Source organism: Salvelinus alpinus, chromosome 21, assembly GCF_045679555.1.
Source record: "Salvelinus alpinus chromosome 21, SLU_Salpinus.1, whole genome shotgun sequence".
Taxonomy (NCBI): domain Eukaryota; kingdom Metazoa; phylum Chordata; class Actinopteri; order Salmoniformes; family Salmonidae; genus Salvelinus; species Salvelinus alpinus.
The window spans coordinates 15,774,231-15,796,131 of NC_092106.1; the positions used below are offsets into that span (position 1 = coordinate 15,774,231).

General features: G+C 45.5%; 1 protein-coding gene across 3 annotated transcripts in view; it reads left to right on the forward strand.

The window, feature by feature from the left end:
* The window catches only part of LOC139548586 (alpha-2-macroglobulin-like), a 33,435-nt gene extending 11,534 nt beyond the window's left edge, over nt 1-21,901 (forward strand). For 2 of the 3 annotated variants that reach the window (XM_071358364.1, XM_071358367.1), the window contains exons 22-36: nt 216-267; nt 429-512; nt 818-994; nt 1,466-1,547; nt 3,500-3,656; nt 4,244-4,318; nt 9,969-10,134; nt 10,236-10,432; nt 10,739-10,954; nt 11,161-11,279; nt 12,462-12,552; nt 12,794-12,862; nt 13,081-13,186; nt 13,610-13,651; nt 14,577-15,065. In XM_071358364.1, the coding sequence (XP_071214465.1) occupies nt 216-267; nt 429-512; nt 818-994; nt 1,466-1,547; nt 3,500-3,656; nt 4,244-4,318; nt 9,969-10,134; nt 10,236-10,432; nt 10,739-10,954; nt 11,161-11,279; nt 12,462-12,552; nt 12,794-12,862; nt 13,081-13,186; nt 13,610-13,651; nt 14,577-14,599 (1,656 nt within the window). In that variant the 3' untranslated portion in view covers nt 14,600-15,065. Of the gene's footprint in view, nt 1-215; nt 268-428; nt 513-817; nt 995-1,465; nt 1,548-3,499; nt 3,657-4,243; nt 4,319-9,968; nt 10,135-10,235; nt 10,433-10,738; nt 10,955-11,160; nt 11,280-12,461; nt 12,553-12,793; nt 12,863-13,080; nt 13,187-13,609; nt 13,652-14,576; nt 15,066-21,237 lie in introns of those variants that run through there. The other variant, XM_071358365.1, reaches the window with a different exon arrangement.

Below are 21,901 nucleotides of genomic sequence, written 5' to 3' on the forward strand. Positions count from 1 at the left end.
CATATATTTTGGATTGAGTCGTATAGCTGGACTGACACAACAGACGGCCTGGGACGTAGACTTATCTGAACAGTGTACTTTTCAGGTCAAAAACATTTAATTAACCTTTAAGTGATTACCATATAAATTCTAGGATCGAATGAACTAGAGTTGTCATCATTAGACTTTTATTTTGGTGCTGTTTTTCCTGAAAAAAGTCAGTTTCCCTCTATTAGGCCGAGGGAACCCAGGAGACGGTTAGCCACAACGCCCTGCTCTGCCCTGCAGGTGATCTCCTGACCTCTATCAGTCATTTTACTTTCTCATAATTACCCTGATGATTAAGTTGACGTTCATTTGTTTCGGTTTAGATGACAAATACTTTTTAATTGGTTATACAAGTTTTCAAGTCACTCAGTCTGTCTCATTTATCTGTCTCGCGTCACCAGAAGGCCCAGTGGAGAAGGACATCTCTCTGAAGCTGCCTGAGGTGTTTGTGGAGGGCTCTGCCAAGGCCTCCCTCTCAGTACTAGGTGAGAATACTCTGTCTGAGTTTTCACACCTAATTCTAAGTTTTATAAAATGTTCAGGTTATGTTTTCCTTTTGGTGCAGATGAAGTGTAGGCAAGGATTTTTCATCCCTCTATTCATGATGGGTGAAGTGGATATTCAACTATTCAACCTGCAGATCTATGATTGCCTTAAGGTCATGGGTGAGGATAGGGATAAGCATTGATTAACGTTAGGGTAAGGAACAGGGATATGCAGGTCAAATAACTGCCATTAACTAGAGACCAATGTTTGATTGCTTGCCTCAATGGTTGGTCTCTTTCACCAGGCGACCTGATGGGCCGGGCCATGAAGAACCTGGACAGCCTGTTGAAGATGCCCTATGGCTGTGGAGAGCAGAACATGGTGCTGTTTGCTCCCAACATCTACATCCTCAACTACCTGCAGAGCACCAGGCAGCTCACCAAGGAGATCCAGACCAGGGCCACAGGCTTCTTAGAGAGTGGTGAGGAAGCTGGGTCTGGTTCAGTAAGGCACAACATAACAAAACTGGTTGAAAATATGTTGCAACGAAAAACAAGCATTTATTATCAGACATGTTCAGTTACAGCCTACACTCCCTATTTTACTCAATAGCATTTAAAAAAAAATCTCACTACTGGACACAACCCTGGTAAATAGGCTGCTATCTATTCTGAAGGCAAATGCTTAATTTAATACATAGAATGGTATCTGACAAGATAATTTGCAATAAGCCTTGTGCTTTTTAAATAATGAGCTGTGATTGAACAGGACTCTGCAAAGATGATCACAGTCTCTGACAATTTGTGGTCTGATCATTTCTTTGTGCATCTCCCCTCTGACTAGCGACAACATGTTGTCTATATTTGGCACAAAACCAGTTAACTGCACCTTCCACGTACAGTACCTGTCCCTAGAAGGAGTCTGTTTGTTCATTTGGCCATTTGTGTTGCAGGCTACCAGAGAGAGCTCAACTACAAGCATGATGATGGCTCCTACAGTGCCTTTGGGCAGAGTGATGAGTCTGGAAACACCTGGTCAGTTTATTGGAAGTCCACACAGTCATAATACCGTCTCTTAGATTATTCCACAATTTAGATGTTTTTGTTTTTTAAGTCACTCTAAAAAATGACATTTGATTTAAGGGTGTTAACAGTATGTAATAAAGGTAGTGTCACGTTCCTGACCTTATTTTCCTTTGTTTTGTCTTTGTTTAGTTGGTCAGGACGTGAGCTGGGTGGGCATTCTATGTTATGTGTTTCTATGTTGGGTTCATTGTTATTTAGCCTTATATGGTTCTCAATCAGGGGCAGGTGTTTGACGTTTCCTCTGATTGAGAACCATATTAAGGTAGGGTGTTCACACCGTTTGTTTGTGGGTGATTATCTTCCGTGTCTGTGTATGTACCACACGGGACTGTTTCGTTTGTTTAGTCTGTTCCTGTTCGTGCGTTCTTCGTGTTATGTAAGTTCTCATGTCCAGGTCGGTCTACGTCGTTTTTGTTATTTTGTAATTTATTCAAGTGTGCTTCGTGTTCGTCTTGTTTAAATAAATTCATCATGTATTCCACACAAGCTGCGTTTTGGTCCGATCCATGCTCCTCCTCAAACGAGGAGGAGAACAATCGTTACAGGTAGAATGTGATCGTCTCAAATCCATATTAGGATGTGCTGAAGCCGATTTGTTATTGTGGCAAAGTTAGGGTTGGCTTTCAGCACATACAGTATGGCTACTAGCCACTGTTATCTAGATTCTATGATCCATAGTTTAGGTAAGGCTCACCACATCTAAATTCAGCAAAAAAGGAAACATCCTCTCACTGTCAACTGCGTTTATTTTCAGCAAACTTAACATGTGTAAATATTTGTATGAACATAACAAGATTCAACAACTGAGACCTAAACTGAACAAGTTCCACAGACATGTGACTAACAGAAATGGAATAATGTGTCCCTGAACAAAGGGGGGGGGTCAAAATTAAGTCAGTATCTGATGTGGCCACCAGCTGCGATAAGTACTGCAGTGCATCTCCTCCTCATGGACTGCACCTGATTTGCCAGTTCTTGCTGTGAGATGTTACCCCACTCTTCCACCAAGGCACCTGCAAGTTCCCGGACATTTCTGGGGGGGAATGGCCCTAGCCCTCACCCTCCGATCCAACAGGTCCCAGACGTGCTTAATAGGATTGAGATCCGGGCTCTTCGCTGGCCATGGCAGAACACTGACATTCCTGTCTTGCAGGAAATCACGCACAGAACGAGCAGTATGGCTGGTGGCAATGTCATGCTGGAGGGTCATGTCAGGATGAACCTGCAGGAAGGACCTGCCTTGCAATATGCCTACAAGCCCTTAGTCCAGCCTTTCTCAGCCTATTGCGGACAGTCTGAGCACTGATGGAGGGATTGTGCGTTCCTGGTGTAACTCGGGCAGTTATTTTTGCCATCCTGTACCTGTCCCGCAGGTGTGATGTTTGGATGCACCGATCCTGTGTGGGTGTTGTTACACGTGGTCTGCCACTGCGAGGACGATCAGCTGTCCGTCCTGTCTCCCTGTAGCGCTGTCTTAGGTGTCTCACAGTACTGACATTGCAATTTATTGCCCTGGCCACATCTGCAGTCCTCCTTGCAGCATGCCTAAGGCATGTTCACGCAGATGAGCAGGGAGCCTGGGCATCTTTCTTTGGTGTTTTTCAGAGTCATTAGAAAGGCCTCTTTAGTGTCCTAAGTTTTCATAACTGTGGCCTTAATTGCATACCGTCTGTAAGCTGTTAGTCTTAACGACCGTTCCACAGGTGCATGTTTATTAATTGTTTATGGTAATTGAACAAGCATGGGAAACGGTGTTTAAACCCTTTACAATGAAAATCTGTGAAGTTATTTGGATTTTTATGAATTATCTTTGAAAGACAGGGTCCTGAAAAAGGGACGTTTCTTTTTTTGCTGAGTTTAGTCTTAGTAACTCCAGTAACATCTTCCCTGTGTCCTCTCAGGCTCACCTCCTTTGTGCTGAAGTCCTTTGGCGGGGCCAAGCCCTACATCTTTGTGGACCCCGCCCACATTGCCCAGGCCAAGGCCTGGTTGGCCAGTCACCAGCAGAAGGATGGCTGCATCACATCAGTGGGGAAACTCTTCCATAACGGCATGAAGGTAAAGGCGAATCAGAGCTTAGCTGGAAATAAGAGGAGGAAGAGTATCTTACTGCTGCCACCTAATGTGAAAAGGTGACGTTAAGGGCAGAGATTCAGCAGGAGGTTCTGGTGCAAAATAATCCCATTCTATTAAGTGCAATGTAACTAGATAACTTGATAACAATACATAGTCGTAACATCAAATATGTGTACTTTATATAATTCATCCTGCACTGACACCTGGGATAATGTACTGTTCAGGAGGACCTTAGGACCCCACGTGTGCCCCAAAAAAGCACGTGCTGAGCACAACAAGAATCCCAAGCATGTTTTAGCCTGTCCTGAAAATACACCACCTCCCCAAAGTTACCGGAGTCTGACTAGTCCTGACATCTTTTGTGTATCTACACAACAGTACACTTGAATCTGAAGGGCTGAACAGGTTTTCCCACCCTGTTCTTTATCTTGGTGCACCATACCATGCGAATGTTGTTTTAAACACTGCAATGATTTTTGCCTGATATCGGCCGATATCAGAGTGACTTTGAAACTCTGTAGCACCTGAGAGTACTGTATGAAGTTTACTGTCATCCTTTGGTGTTATAGGGAGGGGTCGGAGATCAAGTGTCACTCACTGCCTACATTACCGCTGCACTGCTGGAGCTGGATGGCAACACTACTGTGAGTTATCACCGTTTGACCTTTCTCTCTTTCCTTATCCATATCTTTTTACATCATATTGATAAACAAGAAGGCCACATTTGGTGCTTTTATCACTTTTATCAAATGTACAGCCCTAGGGGATGTTTCTGCTTAGCCGTTCCACTATTTCATAGATGGAAATCCATCTCTATATATCCATCAGTGCATTCGGAAAGTATTAGACCCCTTGACTTTATCCATATTTTGTTAGGTTACAGGAGGGCTGCCCAACCCTCTTCCTGGAGATCTACTGTCCTGTGGGTTTTCAGTCCAACCCTAATTTAACACACCTGATTCTACTAATTAGCTGCTCAACAAGACCTTAACTAGCTGATTCAGATATGCTAAACTAGGGTTGGACTGAACCTACAGGACAGTAGATCTCCAGGAAGAGGGTTGGACAGCCCTGCGTTACAGCTTTATTCTTAAATGGATTAAATTGAATGTTTTTGTCATCAATCTACACACAATACCCCAAAATGACAAAGCTGAAGCTGGTTTCTAGAAATGTTTGCTAATTTATTAAAAATAGAAACAGAAATAACGTATTTACATAAGTATTCAGACCCTTTGCTATGAGACTCGAAATTGAGTTCAGGTCATCCTGTTTCCATTGATCATCCTTGAGATGTTTCTACAACTTGATTGGAGTCCACCTATGGTAATTTAAATTGATTGGACATGATTTGGAAAGGCACACCTGTCTATAGAATGTCCAACAGTTGACAGTGCATGTCAGAGAAAAAAACAAGCCATGAGGTCGAAGGAATTGTCCCTAGAGCTCCGAGACAGGATTGTGTCGAGGCACGAATCTGGGGAAGAGTACCAAAACATTTCTGTTGCATTGAAGGTCCCCAAGAACACAGTGGCCTCCATCATTGTTACATGGAAGAAGTTAACAACTACCAAGACTCTTCCTAGAGCTGACCGCCCAAAACTCAAGCAATCAGGGGAGAAGGGCCTTGGTCAAGGAGGACAAAGAACCTGATGGTCACTCTGACAGAGCTCAAGGTTTCCTCTGTGGAGATTAGAGAACCTTCCAGAAGGACAACCATCTCTGCAGCACTCCACCAATCAGGCCATTATGGTAGAGTGGCCAGACAGAAGCCACTCTTCAGTAAAGGCACATAACAGCCCGCTTGGAGTTTGCCAAAAGACACCTAATAGACTCAGACCATGAGTAACAAGATTATCTGATCTGATGAAACCAAGATTGAACTCTTTGGCTTGAATGCCAAGCGTCACGTCTGGAGAGAACCAGGCACTGTGTGAGGGTGTGTGTGTGTGGTGTGTGGACATGTTTAACTCTTCTTGTGGGGACAACTGGGGACATATTGTTGGTCCCCACAAGGTCAAATGCTATGTTTAGGGTTAGGTGCTAAAGTTAGGAGCTAGGGTTAGGTTTTTGGGTTAAGGGTGAGGTTAGGGAAAATAGGATTTTGAATGTGACTGAATTGTGTGTCCCCACAAGGTTAGCTATACAATATTGAGTTTATATACATACATTACCAGTCAAAAGTTTGGACACACCTACTCATTCCATGTTTTTTCTTTATTTTTACTATTGTGGAATAATAGTGAAGACATCAAAACTATGAAATAACACATATGGAATCATGAGTCTGTAATACCAACATGTTTCAAGCAGACCACCATAGTCCCTGTGACCAAGTACACGAAGGCAACCTGCCTAAATGACTACAGACCTGTAGCATTCACGTCTGTAGACATGAAGTGCTTTGAAAGGCTGGTATTGGCTCACATCAACACCATTATCCCAAAAACCCTAGACCCACTCCAATTTGCATACCGCCCAAACAGATCCACAGATGATGCAATCTCTATTGCACTCCACACTGCCCTTTCACACCTGGACAAAAGGAACACCTATGTGAGAATGCTATTCATTGACTACAGCTCAGCGTTCAACACCATAGTACCCTCAAAGCTCATCACTAAGCTAAGGATCCTGGGACTAAACACCTCCCTCTGCAACTGGATCCTGGACTTCCTGACGGGCCGCACCCAGGTGGTGAGGGTAGGTAGCAACACATCTGCCACGCTGATACTCAACACAGGAGCCCCTCAGGCTCAGTCTCTTCCTGTACTCCCCGTTCACCCACGACTGCGTAGCCAGGCACGACTCCAACACCATCATTAAGTTTGCAGACGACACAACAGTGGTAGGCCTGATCACCGACAACGACGACACAGCCTATAGGGAGGAGGTCAGAGACCTGGCCTGGTGGTGCCGGAATAATAACCTATCCCTCAACGTAACCAAGACTAAGGAGATTATTGTGGACTACAGGAAAAGGAGGACCGAGCACACCCCCATTCTCATTGACCGGACTGTAGTGGAGCAGGTTGAGAGCTTCAATTTCCTTGGTGTCCACATCACCAACAAACTAGAATGGTCCAAACACACCAAGACAGTTGTGTAGAGGGCACTACAAAGCCTATTCCCCCTCAGGAAACTGAAAAGATTTGGCATGGGTCCTCAGATCCTCATAAGGTTCTACAGCTGCAACATCGAGAGCATCCTGACTGGTTGCACTGCCTGGTACGGCAACTGCTCGGCCTCCGACCGCAAGGCATTACAGAGGGTAGTGCGTACGGCCCAGTACATCACTGGGGCTAAGCTGCCTGCCATCCAGGACCTCTACACCAGGCGGTGTCAGAGGAAGGCCATAAAAATTGTCAAAGACCCCAGCCACCCCAGTGTTGGCTGTTCTCCTTCTACTACCGCATGGCAAGCGGTACCGGAGCGCCAAGTCCAGGACAAAATGGCTTCTCAACAGCTTTTACCCCCAAGCCAGAAGACTCCTAAACAGGTAATCTAATGGCTACCTGGACTATTTGCATTGTGTGCCCCCCATCCCCCCCCCAACCCCTCTTTTACGCTGCTGCTACTCTCTGTTTATCATATATCCATAGTCACTTTGAATATACATTCATGTACATAATACCTCAATTAGCCCGACTAACCGGTGCCTGAATATAGCCTCGCTACTGTAAATAGCCTCGCTACTGTATATAGCCTCGCTACTGTTATTTTTCACTGTCTTACCTTTTTATTTCTTTACTTATGTCACGCCCTGACCATAGATCGCCGTCTGTCCAGCGCCGCCTGAGCCGCCCGTCTGTCCTGAGCCGCCCGTCTGTCCTGAGCCGCCTGAGCCGCCCGTCTGTCCTGAGCCGCCTGAGCCGCCCTTCAGTCAGGAGCCGCCTGAGCCGCCCTTCAGTCAGGAGCCTGAGCCGCCCTTCAGTCCAGAGGCTCCGGAGCCGCCCTTCAGTCAGGAGCCGCCTGAGCTGCCCTTCAGTCCGGAGCTGCCCTTCAGTCCGGAGCTGCCTCTCAGTCCGGAGCTGCCCCTCAGTCCGGAGCTGCCCCTCAGTCCGGAGCTGCCCCTCAGTCCGGAGCTGCCCCTCAGTCCGGAGCTGCCCCTCAGTCCGGAGCTGCCCCTCAGTCCGGAGCTGCCCCTCAGTCAGGAGCCTGAGCCGCCCTTCAGTCCAGAGGCGCCTGAGCCGCCCTTCAGTCCTGAGGCGCCTGAGCCGCCCTTCAGTCCAGAGGCGCCTGAGCCGCCCTTCAGTCCAGAGGCTCCGGAGCCGCCCTTCAGTCCAGAGGCGCCTGAGCCGCCCTTCAGTCAGGAGCCGCCTGAGCTGCCCTTCAGTCCGGAGCTGCCTCTCAGTCCGGAGCTGTCCTTCAGTCCGGAGCTGCCCCTCAGTCCGGAGCTGCCCCTCAGTCCGGAGCTGCCCCTCAGTCCGGAGCTGCTCCTCAGTCCAGAGGTGCCCCTCAGTCCAGTGGTGCCCTTTATTAGGGTCCCCAGTCCTAGGTCGGCGGCAAGGGTCGCCGCGCCAAAGACGCCACTTAAGCGGGCTAAGACTATGGTGGAGTGGGGTCCACGTCCCGCGCCAGAGCCGCCACCGCGGACAGTTGCCCACCCAGACCCTCCCCTATAGGTTCAGGTTTTGCGGCCGGAGTACTGTCACGCCCTGACCATAGATTGCTTTGTATGTTTCTATGTTTTGTTTGGTCAGGGTGTGATGTGGGTGGGCATTCTATGTTGTATGTCTAGGTTGTCTATTTCTGTGTTTGGCCTAGTATGGTTCCCAATCAGAGGCAGGTGTCAGTCGTTGTCTCTGATTGGGAGCCATATTTAGGTAGCCTGTTTTCCTTTGTTAGTGTTTTCACCATACGGGACTGTTTCGGGTTGTTTGTACTTTTGTAATTTCGTTCAGTGTTCTGTTTGATTTATTAAATATATCATTATGGACACTTACCACGCTGCGCATTGGTACTCCGATCCTTCCTACTACTCCTCGTCAGACGAAGAGGACGAAACCCGTTACAACTTACCTATTGTTCACCTAATACCTTTCTTTCTTTATTTTTTTACTTAGAAATTGCACTGTTGGTTAGTAAGCATTTCACTGTAAGGTGACACCTGTTGTATTCGGCGCACGTGACAAATAATTTGTTTGATGTAGTATATTTCAGGTTCTTCAAAGTAGCCACCCTTCACCTTGACAGCTTTGCACACTCTTGGCATTCTCTCAACCAAAATTCAAGAACTTTGTAAGTTTCTTCAAGTGCAGTTGCAAAAACCATCAAGCGCTATGATGAAACTGGCTCTCATGAGGACCGCCACAGGAAAGGCAGCATTAAGAAGAAGAGACTTGCTTGGGCCAAGAAACACGAGTAATGGACATTAGACTGGTGGAAATCTGTCCTTTGGTCTGATGAGTCCAAATTTGAGATTCTTGGTTCCAACCGCCGTGTCTTTGTGAGATGCAGAGTAGGTGAACGGATGATCTCCGCATGTGTAGTTCCCACCGTGAAGCATGGAGGAGGCGGTGTGGGTGTCCTTTGCTGGTGACACTGTCAGTGATTTATTTAGAATTCAAGCCACACTTAACCAGCATGGCTACCACAGCATTCTGCAGTGATACGCCATCCCATCTGGTTTGTGCTTAGTGGGACGATCATTTATTTTTCAACAGGACAATGACCCAACGCACCTCCAGGCTGTGTAAGGGCTATTTGACCAAGAAGGAGAGGGATGGAGTGCTGCATCAGATGACCTGGCCTCCAGAATCACCTGACCTCAACCCAATTGAGATGGTTTGGGATGAGTTGGACCGGAGAGTGAAGGAAGAGCAGCCAACAAGTGCTCAGCATGTGTAGGAACTCCTTCAAGACTGTTGGAAAAGCATTCCAAGTGAAGCTGGTTGAGAAAATGCTAATATTGTGCAAAGCTGTCTTCAAGACGAAGGGTGGCTACTTTAAAGAATCTCAAATATAAAATATATGAAGAAAATAGTCAAAATAAAGGAAAGTATTAGTAGTATTATTTGTATTTGTCCAAAATTTGACTGGTACTGTGCATGCATACACCTGTTAATTTATTTGTATTGCTAACATTATTCAGTACTCATACCCATATTAAAGACCAGATAAACGGTCTTTGTTGTATTCAATAGGGAACGCAGTGGAAAACCCATAGACATTTTGCAACTGAAAATTTGCATTTCTTATTGGTCCAGGTATTCCCTCACAGTTTCAATCAGTGTTCCTCTGTCTGGTGCCTAATGAACACAACACTGTTGTATTTATATGTGGGTGTGTCAGGACCCCATGGTGGAGAAGAGTCTGGTGTGTCTGAAGGCAGCAGTGTCTGACAAGCTGGAGAACACCTACACCACAGCCCTGCTGTCCTACACATTCACCCTGGCACAAAACCAGGACATGAGGGCCAAGCTCATCACCCACCTGGACAAGATTGCTGATACCTCAGGTATGTGTCTTGTCTCTTTGTGAAAATGTCTTTGTCTTTACCTGTCTGTCTGACTACCGTGAAACAGTCACTGTTTCTACTGACAACGAAAATTACCACAGGTGGCAATCGTCACTGGCAGAGAGCAGAGGCTTCTGGGCGGAAGACGGACTCTCTGGAGGTGGAAATGACATCCTACGTGCTGCTGGCGCTGCTCTCAGGCCCCTCCATGCCAGGCTTTGGGCTGGACTACTCCACCGCCATCGTCCGCTGGCTGGCCCAGCAGCAGAACCCCTACGGAGGCTTTGCTTCCACACAGGTACTTTATTGGTCTGGTAGACATTCATTCACTCTAGCAACTCATCTGCCTGTCGATCCTACTGTTAGTACATGGTTCAACATTGATCACACCAAATACTTATTTTTATATGAAATGTAGCATATTGGACATTTTATTAAAGCCTTACTTCATAACACATTGTATGGATTTCCTTGAATTGTTGTGATTAATTTTACATTCTTATTGTATTGCTTTGTTATATTGATTCTCTCCATCCATACCCAAGCTGTAGTCATCCAGATTTGTATTTGCAACATTATCTCCCTCTTCTTCCCCTGTCACCAGGACACAGTGGTAGCACTGCAGGCCCTGGCCAAGTACGGTGCTGCCACCTTCAGTCCAGAGGGCGCCAGTGCAGTCAGTGTGAGCTCTGCCGGAGGCCTGAATATGGAGTTCACTGTGAATCAGAACAACAGGCTGCTCTATCAGGAGGAGCAGCTGAAGGAGGTCCCTGGGGACTACAACATCAAGGCACAGGGCAAGAGCTGCGTGTTTGTGCAGGTCAGGCTCCAGTCATTTGCCCTTTGCTGCCTCTCTACATGCAGTACTGAGTGTCTGGTTTGTGTTCAGTAGGGCACATTGTTGCACAAAAACGAACGTTTCAACCCTAGAGTGTCAGCATTAACGGAAATGCCTGTGTACTGTACATTGAAATGTGGATGTTGATTTCATGCATCTCAATGTCATTGTCTCGGTTTTCTTTTCAGATCGCCATGCACTACAATATTCCCCCTCCTCCTGATTTCTCTACTTTTAACATCTCAACAGAGACACTGGGGAAATGCGACGGCACCAAGAAATCTCTGATTGTGTCTGTGGATGTAAGGTACAGTGGTATTCCTTTTAACCTTGAAATAGCATCTGACTGATTCTGGTAGGACAAGTGAAAAAAGTGACTGAACCACCAGTGTGTAGATGTCAATATCTTTAAAGCTGCAATATGTAACTTTTTGGGCAACCCAACCAAATTCACATAGAAATGTGAGTTATAGATCTGTCATTCTCATTGACAGCAAGTCTAAGAAGCGGTAGATCTGTTTTTATGTGCACTATTTTTATGCTTCCCATTCTTACATTTAGTTTTTGCATCTTTTACTTTCAGTTTTGTACACCAGCTTCAAACAGCAGAAAATACAATATTTGTTGTTATTGAAAATATATTTCAAAGAGGTTGAGATGGTACAATGATTCTCTACACCATAGAGCCCCACAGTGGATGTGTCATAATACCCAGAAAACCTAGCAGTCAAGCAGGGAAATGGTTCAGGTCGTTTTTTTGACTGTTCATTTTAGAAACACTTAAAATAAGGGCTGTGTGTTGTGTAGGCTTACCTGGCGTGACGTTTTGATAGCCTTGTAAATCTCTCTCGGACAAAGTGACTTATCAATATTTTTAGCTCAATTTATCTCAGATGCGAAAACGCTAATTAGCATCAAAGTAGACATCATGCAAAAGTACAAATCCCTGCAAGCTCCTGCACGTCATCTCTATCTGCTACTTTTCTAACTGGTATTGTGTCAATTAAAAATGTGTACAAGACAGTTCACAGAATTGTTCATTGAAAGAAATGTAGCCTATTTATTCATTACTACATTTAACATTAGATAGTTAACCCAGATATTCTTACCTTTGCCTTGATTCGGTAGTCTCGTCCAGATCATCATGGCATTTGTAGTTCTTTATGATAGCAATATTAGCAGCTAAAAAGCGTTTCATTTTTGGGGGAAAAATACAGCTGAATACATATTGATAAAAGTCACCTGTCCTAGAGAGATTTACACGGTTATCAAAACGTCATGCCAGGTAGAAAACGATTGGAAATTTTCCCTGTTTGACCTCTAGGTTTTATGGGTATTATGACTCATACTGTACTACTCCTTGTTTTGTCACAAAATTAGGCAAACTAGTAGAATTGTAGCAACCAGGAAATGGAGCGATTTATACATATTTGCAACTTTTTAGGGTAATACAGTTTCTTACCTTCATCTGACCCGGTTTGACTGACAGGTACAACGGTCGGCGAGAGGAGACCAACATGGTGATCATCAATGTCAAGCTTCTCTCCGGCTTTGTCCTGGACAAGTCCTCCCTCAGGCCTGTGAGTCAATAAGAGAGCATTAGTTGAGGGGAACGCATATACAGTTTAATCAGGGCCAGGAGTTTTACCAGGTTGGGGAACACTCCTGGCCCTAAGTATAATCCCCTCCAGGATTAGTTGATATATAATAATGATAATGGCGTCTGTTCTAATTGTAAGTATTGTCAATGCCAGTGGTTGTTTTTTGGACATATCAGTTCTACTGTCTATGACAATGTTAACCTGTGTTCTGTTCTTCCAGTTGAAAAATGACCCCACTGTCAAGCGAGTTGACCTGGAGGAAGGACATGTCATAATCTACCTAGATGGGGTAGGAACATGAATAATGAATGTTGCGTCTAAACAGGTTGCTGTCTTTATCGGTTACAGAAAACCTAGTTGGATGTGGTCTCATTTGCATCCACACACTGGATTTAACTTGAACAGTAACATCAAAGTAAGACCGTAGTGGATGTTTTATACAGGAACACTATATGAATCAATAACATTGAACTGCAGTGTCAAATGTATGATTTCCTTTTCTTCCAGCTGAAGCAGAAGGAAACTAAGACGTACAGCCTGGTCATAGAGGAGGATGTGCCTGTGAGGAATCTGAAACCAGCTGTGGTGAAAGTGTATGACTACTACCAGACAAGTAAGAATTCCATCTAACACCGACAGTAAAAACGTCTTCTCATGCACCGAAAACATTGTTCCCCATAGGCTATATTAGTCCCAGAAATATTAGTCCTTTGAAAAAAGAGCCCCATGAATTGAAAATAACAACATATACAGTAGTTGTTTGGATGTTGCTTTTTGTCTATTAATGGAGACTACACGTTTCTATTAACCAGTTTCCAAACCACCCATTTCTCTCTGAAATATTTGATATTTGGTGGCACTGGCAAACCTGTCTGGGTTACATACATAACTCTTGTTCCCTAAAGAAGGAAACAAGACATCACCAGTGGGCCCATTGGTTCACCCCTGAAGTGGGAGTTTAATGATGTTGACTGACTGAAAGGGAAGTAAAGTTAGCAGAAGAACCTGACCTCTGCATTATCTGTTCTGTTCTCAGGTGATGAAGCTGTGAGTGAATACAGCTCCCCATGTGCAGAGAGTAAGTACATAACAAGCTTTCTACAACCAAACCTACATGTCTCATACAGATTCGCACCTTGCAGGCAAAACATTTTAGTGGCCCCCCTCTTGACGACAGAGAAGTATTTTAGTTGTAAAGCTAATTTCCTGCAATTCTACACATTTGTCATGGGGAGTAAAGAAAAGGTTGCAGTTTTAAAGTAAGCTTTCTACAATTCTACACATTTTGCCAAGAGGCAGGGAGAAGTTTAGCAATTTTATAACAAATTACATGCAATGCTACTCATTTTGACTTGTGGCAGAGAGAAAAAAGGTGTAGTTTTACAGCTAAATTCCTGTAATTCTAAACATTTTGCCAAGACATATGTCATCTTAATGATATTTGAGTCACTTAAAAAATCAATGAGGGGCTCTCTGGAGGTCAGAGAGGTCAATCTAAAAATCGTTAGCTAACATGGCTGATTTGGGTGACTGTCAGTGTCTGCACAACCACATTTTGAAATTGCACCTTGTGTATTCTACAATTATAAAACGTAACAGAAAGTTGAGATCCCGACTGAGTGCCCCCCCCCCCCCCCCCCTCTAAAACGATGTATTCCGAAAATTAGGAACCCCCCTTTGCCCTCAGAACAGCCTCAATTCGTCAGGAAATGGACTCTACAAGGTGTTGAAAGCATTCCACAAGGATGCTGGCCCATGTTGATTCCAAAGCTTCCCACAGTTGTCAAGTTGGCTGGATGTTCTTTGGGTGGGCCCCCTTCTGAAAGGGTTCTTTGACTGTCGCCATAGGAGAACCCTTATTTGGTCAAGGGGGCCCTAAGCAAGCGATATAACCGCTTATGCCTGGAGCCGGCCCTGTGAAGATGTGTATATGTTCACTGTTTTATAGAGTAAGATCCTAGGACAAGCAGGGAATGTTCTATTGATATTTGACATTTTCACAGGTGATGAAATCAATGAAGTGTGACAGACAGAGAGCCAATCACAAGCTGACTGGACCCGGGCTCAACCAAGTGCTTTCATACGTAGGAATGTTTTTTTGGCAGAGTTCATGAATCTTCTCAATTTATTTAGTTTGATGCTTATAGTTCATGGTAACACATTGACCACATTGACTAACTCATAAACCGTTTTTAATATTGTAAGTGAACCCATTTTTTCTTATGTCAATGTTAATAGGTGGGCTGAGATGGGCTGTAGGATTTTACCTTTTAACTCTGTTTATTTTGTTTTGTTACTTTGATTTGTGCCAACACGTCACAACCTGCTGTTGTAACCCTAAAACTGCTATTACTAAAGTGATTGTGAGATCGTTATTTCAAAAGTAGCATTTCAGTGTTTCTACTGCGACGATGAGAATGCGCATGACTGCATCTACTGAAAATGAAATTAATGTTTTAATAAAACCATGACCATGTTGCTATGATTTCAAACCACAGACTCACAGTAACATTTCTGTTTTAATAGATCTTAGGAAATCTATATAATCATACAAGTGCCATATGAAAAAGTTTACCTTAGAATATATTTTTTTAACACTGATAATGATCAACAGTGATATGATATACCTCTGGCCAATGCTGAATATTTGGTTGCACCCATTTCAGTGTGGGGAAAATATAAACAGAAAAATATATTAAGGTCTTTTCTCACTAGTCTCTTTTCCTCTACTTGACACTGACATGGTTTACAGTACTACTGTATGTCAGGCAGGTTAACCATAAAGAGAACTACATTTCACAAGGCTTCTCAATAAACCTGAACACTCAGGTTTACATGTTCAAAATCACAGCAGTCTTCTTTAAAAAGATATTCAGATAGTGATTTATAAATGTTGTTCTGATCGTGTAGCCTGTCTGAGTCCTTTACAATGATTAGGTCAAGCTACCAGATCATTTGCGTTCTATTAAAGCTGAAATGCACCCTGAGTCTGACAACAAGCCCATATACCCTGTGCACTTGTGGAGATCTGAAAGAATTGGATAAGTGTAAGCAATAGTATAATGGCGACAATTCCACATTGCGTATCAGAGAGCGATATGGAGCTCCCACCTCTTTACCGATCATCTCAGATCTACACAAGAGCGTAGGATGTAGTGGGGGCTGGAACTTGGAATTCAGGGGAGGTTACTGTTCACATGCACTTGTGTATTGCTGCATCAAACAGCAGTCAGACTCCCCTCTCCCTTCCCCATGCAAGTCTGTAGAGCAGCACGATTCTGCTCAAATAACAGTTAGACTAGGAGTATTATGACATGTCAAGGCACAGAATGATTAATATTATTATTACATATCCAGTATTGTTGTATGTGGTCTCATTATTTAGTCCCGACCCCTTTGAAAAAAGGGTTCTGAAAGGGTTCTTTGACTGTTGCCATAGGAGAACCCTTTTTGGTTCCAGTTAAAACCATCTGTGGAAAAGTTTCTCCATTGAACCCCAAGGGCTTGTACCCTCAATCAAAAAGGGTTCTTCAAAGGGTTCTCCTATTGGCATTCAGCATAGTTGCTGGAAGGCACAGAATGATTAATATTATTATTACATATCCAGTACTGTTGTATGTGGTCTCATTATATAGTCCCTACACCTTTAGAAAAAGGGTTCTGAAAGGGTTCTTTGACTGTCGCCATAGGAGAACCCTTTTTGGTTCCAGTTAGAACCATATGTGGAGAAGGTTCTCCATTGAACCCCAAGGGCTTGTACCTTCAATCAAAAAGGGTTCTTCAAAGGGTTCTCCTATTGGCATTCAGCATAGTTGCTGGAATTGTGTTAAAGGACAATGTGTCAAGATATACCAGGGCCAGCACAGTACAGTGCGGGTTGGCACAATAGTGTGAAAAGGATTCTAAAATGTAACAACTACTACCAACCCCAAGAGACAGACAACCAGACATCCCCACCACATCCCCACAAGGTCACCATGGGGTCAGGCCACTCCCCTTGGCTCTCTCCAATGACAATGCTCCTCAGCAGTGGCAATCAAGGCCAAGCCATATCAACCAAGGGTAGTAAGCCACGGAGAGAAAGTGCTTCAAAAGAGTGCTGCGTTGTCATTTTCAGACCGACACAGAGTTAGCTGCATATGGAGGTTTTATCTAAGCATTGGAGGAGTTCTGTTTAGCACTGATCAAGCTGTGACTTGAATATTGTGTTTGGGTTATCTTTGCCATTAGACTCTCTCTTCATTGGGATTTATGCAAATGTGGTTGTAGTATGAAAAGTAGTAGTACTATCAAAAAGGTTTTTCCAAGCAACCAGGAGACAGTCTGCCTGTACGTTTTTGCGCTAGAGCAGTGGTTCCCAAACATTGTATAGTCCCGTTCCCCTTCAAACAATCAACCTCCAGTTGCGTAACCCCTTTAGCACCAGGGTCAGCGCACTCTCAAATGTTAGTTTTTTTGCCATCATTGTAAGCCTGCCACACACACACACACACACACTATACGATACATTTATTAAACATAAGAATGCGTGTGAGGTTTGTCACGACCCTGCTCGTGGGAAGTGACAAAGAGCTCTTATAGAACCAGGGCACAAATAATAATAATAAGTTTGCTCTTTATTTAACCATCTTACATATAATACCTTATTTGTTCATCGACAATAACTCACCACAGGTTAACAAGAAGGGTGTGCTTGAAAGGATGCAAATAACTCTGGAATGTTGGGTTGTATTGGAGAGTCTCAGTCTTAAATCATTTTCCACACACAGTCTGTGCCTGTATTTAGTTGTCATGCTAGTGAGGGCCGAGAATCCACTCTCACATAGGTACGTGGTTGCAAAGGGCATCAGTGTCTTAACAGCGCGATTTGCCAAGGCAAGAAACTGAACGCAGCCCAGTCCAGAAATCTGGCAGTGGCTTCTGATTAAATTCAATTTTCACCGAAGAGTTTCTCTTGTTCAGATAAGTGGACTGGATGCAGGGCATGAAAGAGATAGAGAATCCAGTTGTTTGTGTCATCCGTTTTGGGAAAGTACCTGCTTAATTGCGCACACAACTCACTAAGGTGCTTCGCTCTATCACATTTGACATTGTCCGTAAGCTTGAGTAAATTTGCACACAAAAATCATAATGATGGAAAGACCTGTGTGTTGTCCTTGTTAATGCAGACTGAAAAGAGCTCCAACTTCTTAATCCTAGCCTCAATTTTGTTCCGCACATTGAATATAGTTGCGGAGAGTCCCTGTAATCCTAGATTCAGATCATTCAGGCGAAAAAAAAACAGCACCCATATAGGCCAGTCTTGTGAGCAAGAGGTCAGACAAGTGAAAATGATGGTCAGTACAGAAAACTTTAAGCTCTTCTCTCAATTAAAAAGAATATGTCAATACTTTGCCCCTTGATAACCAGCGCACTTCTGTAAGTTGTAAAAGCTTTACATGGTCGCTGCCCATATCATTGCATAGTGCAGAAAATACACGAGAGTACAGGGGCCTTGCTTTAAAAAAGTTTACAATTTTCACTGGTGTCCAAAATGTATTTCAAGCAGTCAGGCATTCCTTTGGCAGGAAGAGCCTCTCGGTGGATACTGCAGTGTACCCAAGTGGACGAGATTCTCAGGGACCTGCACGAGCAGGGTGTGGTGGTTTACATCGATGACATTCTGATCTATTCCGCCACACACGCCGCGCATGTGTCTCTGGTGCGCAGGGTACTTGGGAGACTGTTGGAGCATGACCTGTACGTCAAGGCTGAGAAATGTGTGTTCTCCAAACAAGCCGTCTCTTTCCTGGGGTATCGCATTTCCACATCTGGGGTGGTGATGGAGTGTGACCGCATTGCGGCCGTGCGTAATTGGCCGACTCCGACCACGGTAAAGGACGTGGAGCGGTTTTTAGGGTTTGCCAATTACTACCGGAGGTTTATCCGGGGTTTTGGGCAGGTTGCTGCTCCCATTACCTCACTGCTGAAGGGGGGGCCGGTGCGTTTGCGGTGGTCGGAGGAAACGGACAGAGCTTTTGGTCGTCTGAAGGCGTTGTTTACCGATGCTCCCATATTGGCGCATCCGAACCCCTGTTTGGCATTCATAGAGAGGTGGACGCGTCCGAGGCTGGTGTTGGAGCCGTGCTATCACAGCGCTTGGGCATGCCCATGAAGCTTCGCCCCTGCGCTTTCTTTTCGAGGAAGCTCAGTCCGGCGGAGCGGAACTATGATGTGGGGGACCGGGAGTTGCTGGCTGTGGTAAAAGCTCTGAAGGTGTGGAGACATTGGCTTGAGGGGGTGCAACACTCTTTTCTCATCTGGACTGACCACCGTAATCTGGGGTACATCCGGGTGGCGAGGAGACTGAATCCTCGTCAGGCAAGGTGGGCGATGTTTTTAGCCAGATTTAGTTTCACCATCTCATATAAACCAGGTTCCCGTAACGCTAAGGCCGACGCACTGTCCCGTCTCGGTCCATCGATCCCATCGCTATACTTCCGGCCTCTTGTCTGGTGGCACCGGTGGTATGGGAGGTGGACGCGGACATCGAGAGGGCGTCACGGTTAGAACCTACTCCACCACAGTGTCCAGCTGGTCGGAGGTACGTCCCACTTGGTGTTCGCGATAGATTGATCAGGTGGGCCCACACGCTACCTTCCTCTGGTCATCCGGGGATTGATAGGACAGTGGGAGGTCTAAATGGGAAGTACTGGTGGCCCACCTTGGCCAAGGACGTGAGGGTTTATGTCTCCTCCTGTTCGGTGTGTGCCCAGTGTAAGGCTCCTAGACACCTGCCTAGAGGGAAGTTACAGCCCCTCCGCGTTCCACAGCGGCCTTGGCCACACCTGATGGTGGACTTCCTCACCGATCCTCCTCCGTCACAGGGGAACACCACAATCCTGGTCGTTGTGGATCGGTTTTCTAAGTCCTGCCGTCTCCTCCCTTTGCCCGATCTCCCTACGGCCCTACAGACTGCGGAGGCCCTGTTTACACATGTCTTCCGGCACTACGGGGTGCCTGAGGACATAGTTTCTGATCGGGGTCCCCAGTTCACGTCCCGGGTTTGGAGGGCGTTCATGGAGCGTCTGGGGTCTCGATCAGCCTGACCTCGGGTTTTCACCCAGAGTGTAATGGGCAGGTGGAGAGAGTGAACCAGGATGTGGGCAGGTTTCTGCAGTCGTATTGCCAGGACCGGCCAGGAGAGTGAGCGAGGTTCGTCCCATGGGCCGAGATGGCTCAAAATTCACTCCGCCACTCCTCCACGGACCTGTCGCCGTTTCAGTGCATGTTGGGCTATCAGCTGGTCCTGGTACGGTGGCATTAGAGCCAGACCGAGGCTCCTGCGGTGGAGGAATGGGTGCAGTGCTCAAAGGAAACCTGGAGACCCGTCAAGGAATCCCTGAAACGGGCCGGTGGGCGGCAGAAGGAGAGCGCTGACCGCCACCGCAGTGAGGCCCCCGTGTTCGCATCGGGGGCCTCACTTTCGGGTCTGCCTCTCGACCCGAAACCTGCCCCTCCGCATACCCTGCCGGAAGCTGGGCCCATGGTTTGTGGGGCCATTTAACCTCTTGACGCACGGATCTCTTTAGCGGGATCATTTTCATAAACAACCGCTGAATTGCAGAGCGCCAAATTCAAAAATAATACAAAAAAAAATTTAATCATGAAATCACAAGTGAAATATACCAAAACACAGCTTAGCTTGTTGTTAATCCACCTATCGTGTCAGATTTTGAAAATATGCTTTACAGCGAAAGCAATTCAAGCGTTTGTGAGTTTATCAATCACTAGACAAAACAGTAAGAACAGCTAGCCGCAAATTAGCTTGGTCACAAAAGTCAGAAAAGCAATAAAATGTATCGCTTACCTTTGATAATCTTCAGATGTTTGCACTCACGAGACTCCCAGTTACACAATAAATGTTATTTTTGGTCGATAAAGATTAGTTTTATAACCAAAAACCGCCATTTGGTTTGCGCGTTATGTTCAGAAAACCACAGGCTCGTTCCGGTCCTGAAGGGCAGAGGAAAATTCCAAAAAGTATCCGTAATGTTCGTAGAAACATGTCAAACGTTTTTTATAATCAATCCTCAGGTTGTTTTTAACATACATAATTGATAATATTTCAACCGGACGGTAAACTATTCAATACTACAGAGAAAGAAAATGTCGAGCTACAACTTTCGGGCGCATGAACTAATCAAAGGACACCTGACGCGTTTTGATAAATCTCGCTCATTTTTCAAAATAAAAGCTTGAAACTATGTCTAAAGCCTGGTCACAGCCTGAGGAAGCCATTGGAAAAGGAATATGGTTGATACCCCTTTAAATGGAGGAGGGGCAGTCAATGGAACAGGGATTTTTCCAAATAAAATGCACTTCCGGGTTGGAGTTCCTCACGTATTCGCCTGCAAAATCAGTTCTGTATAATATCAGTTCTGTACAATATTTTGACAGTTTTGGAAACTTTAGAGTGTTTTCTATCCTAATTATATGCATATTCTAGCATCTGGGCCTGAGAAATAGTCCGTTTACCTTGGGAACGTTATTTTTCCAAACATAAAAATAGTGCCCCGTAGCTGAAAGAGGTTAAAGTCCTGAGGAGAATAAACGAGGTGTGTTATAGGTTACAGCGCCCCCTTACTATCGTATTAACCCCTCGTTTCATGTGTCTCTCCTCAGGCCGGTGGTAGCTGGTCCACTGCAGGACGTTGAGGTGCGGGAGGTCCCTCCGCCCCCCCTGGACATCAAGAGGGCCCCGGCGTACACTGTACGTTCCATCCTGGACTCTAGGCGTCGGGTGAGGGGCCTGCAGTACCTCGTGGATTGGGAGGGTACGGTCCGAAGGAGAGGTGCTGGGTGCCGGTGGGGGACATCTTGGACCCATCTCTGCTGGGTGAGTTCCATCGCCTCCATCCAGATCGCCCTGCGCCTCGCCCTCCGGGTCGTCCTCGAGGCCGGCGTCGGCGCACTGCGGGAGCCGCGCGTCGGGGGGGTACTGTCATGACTTCCACCGAAGGTGGCTCCTCTCCCTGTTCGGGCGGCGCTCGGCGCTCGGCGTCGCCGGTCTACTAGCTGCCACCGATCCCTTTTGTTTTTAGTTTGGTTTTGTCTGTCTTGTTGTTCACCTGTGTCTAGTTTAGGTTCATTAGTGGGGTATTTAATCTCGCCCTACCCTCTCGGTTTTGTGCGGGATTGTTTGTGTATCTGTCATTTGTTTGGGTTGCGTTTGGTTTGTTCTGTTGAACAGGTGTTTTTTCTGGACTGCGTTCCTGTTGTTTAGTGGCTGCTGTTGTGGTCCTGTGCCTGTTCTTGATGGACTTGTAAATAAACGCACTTCTTGTAA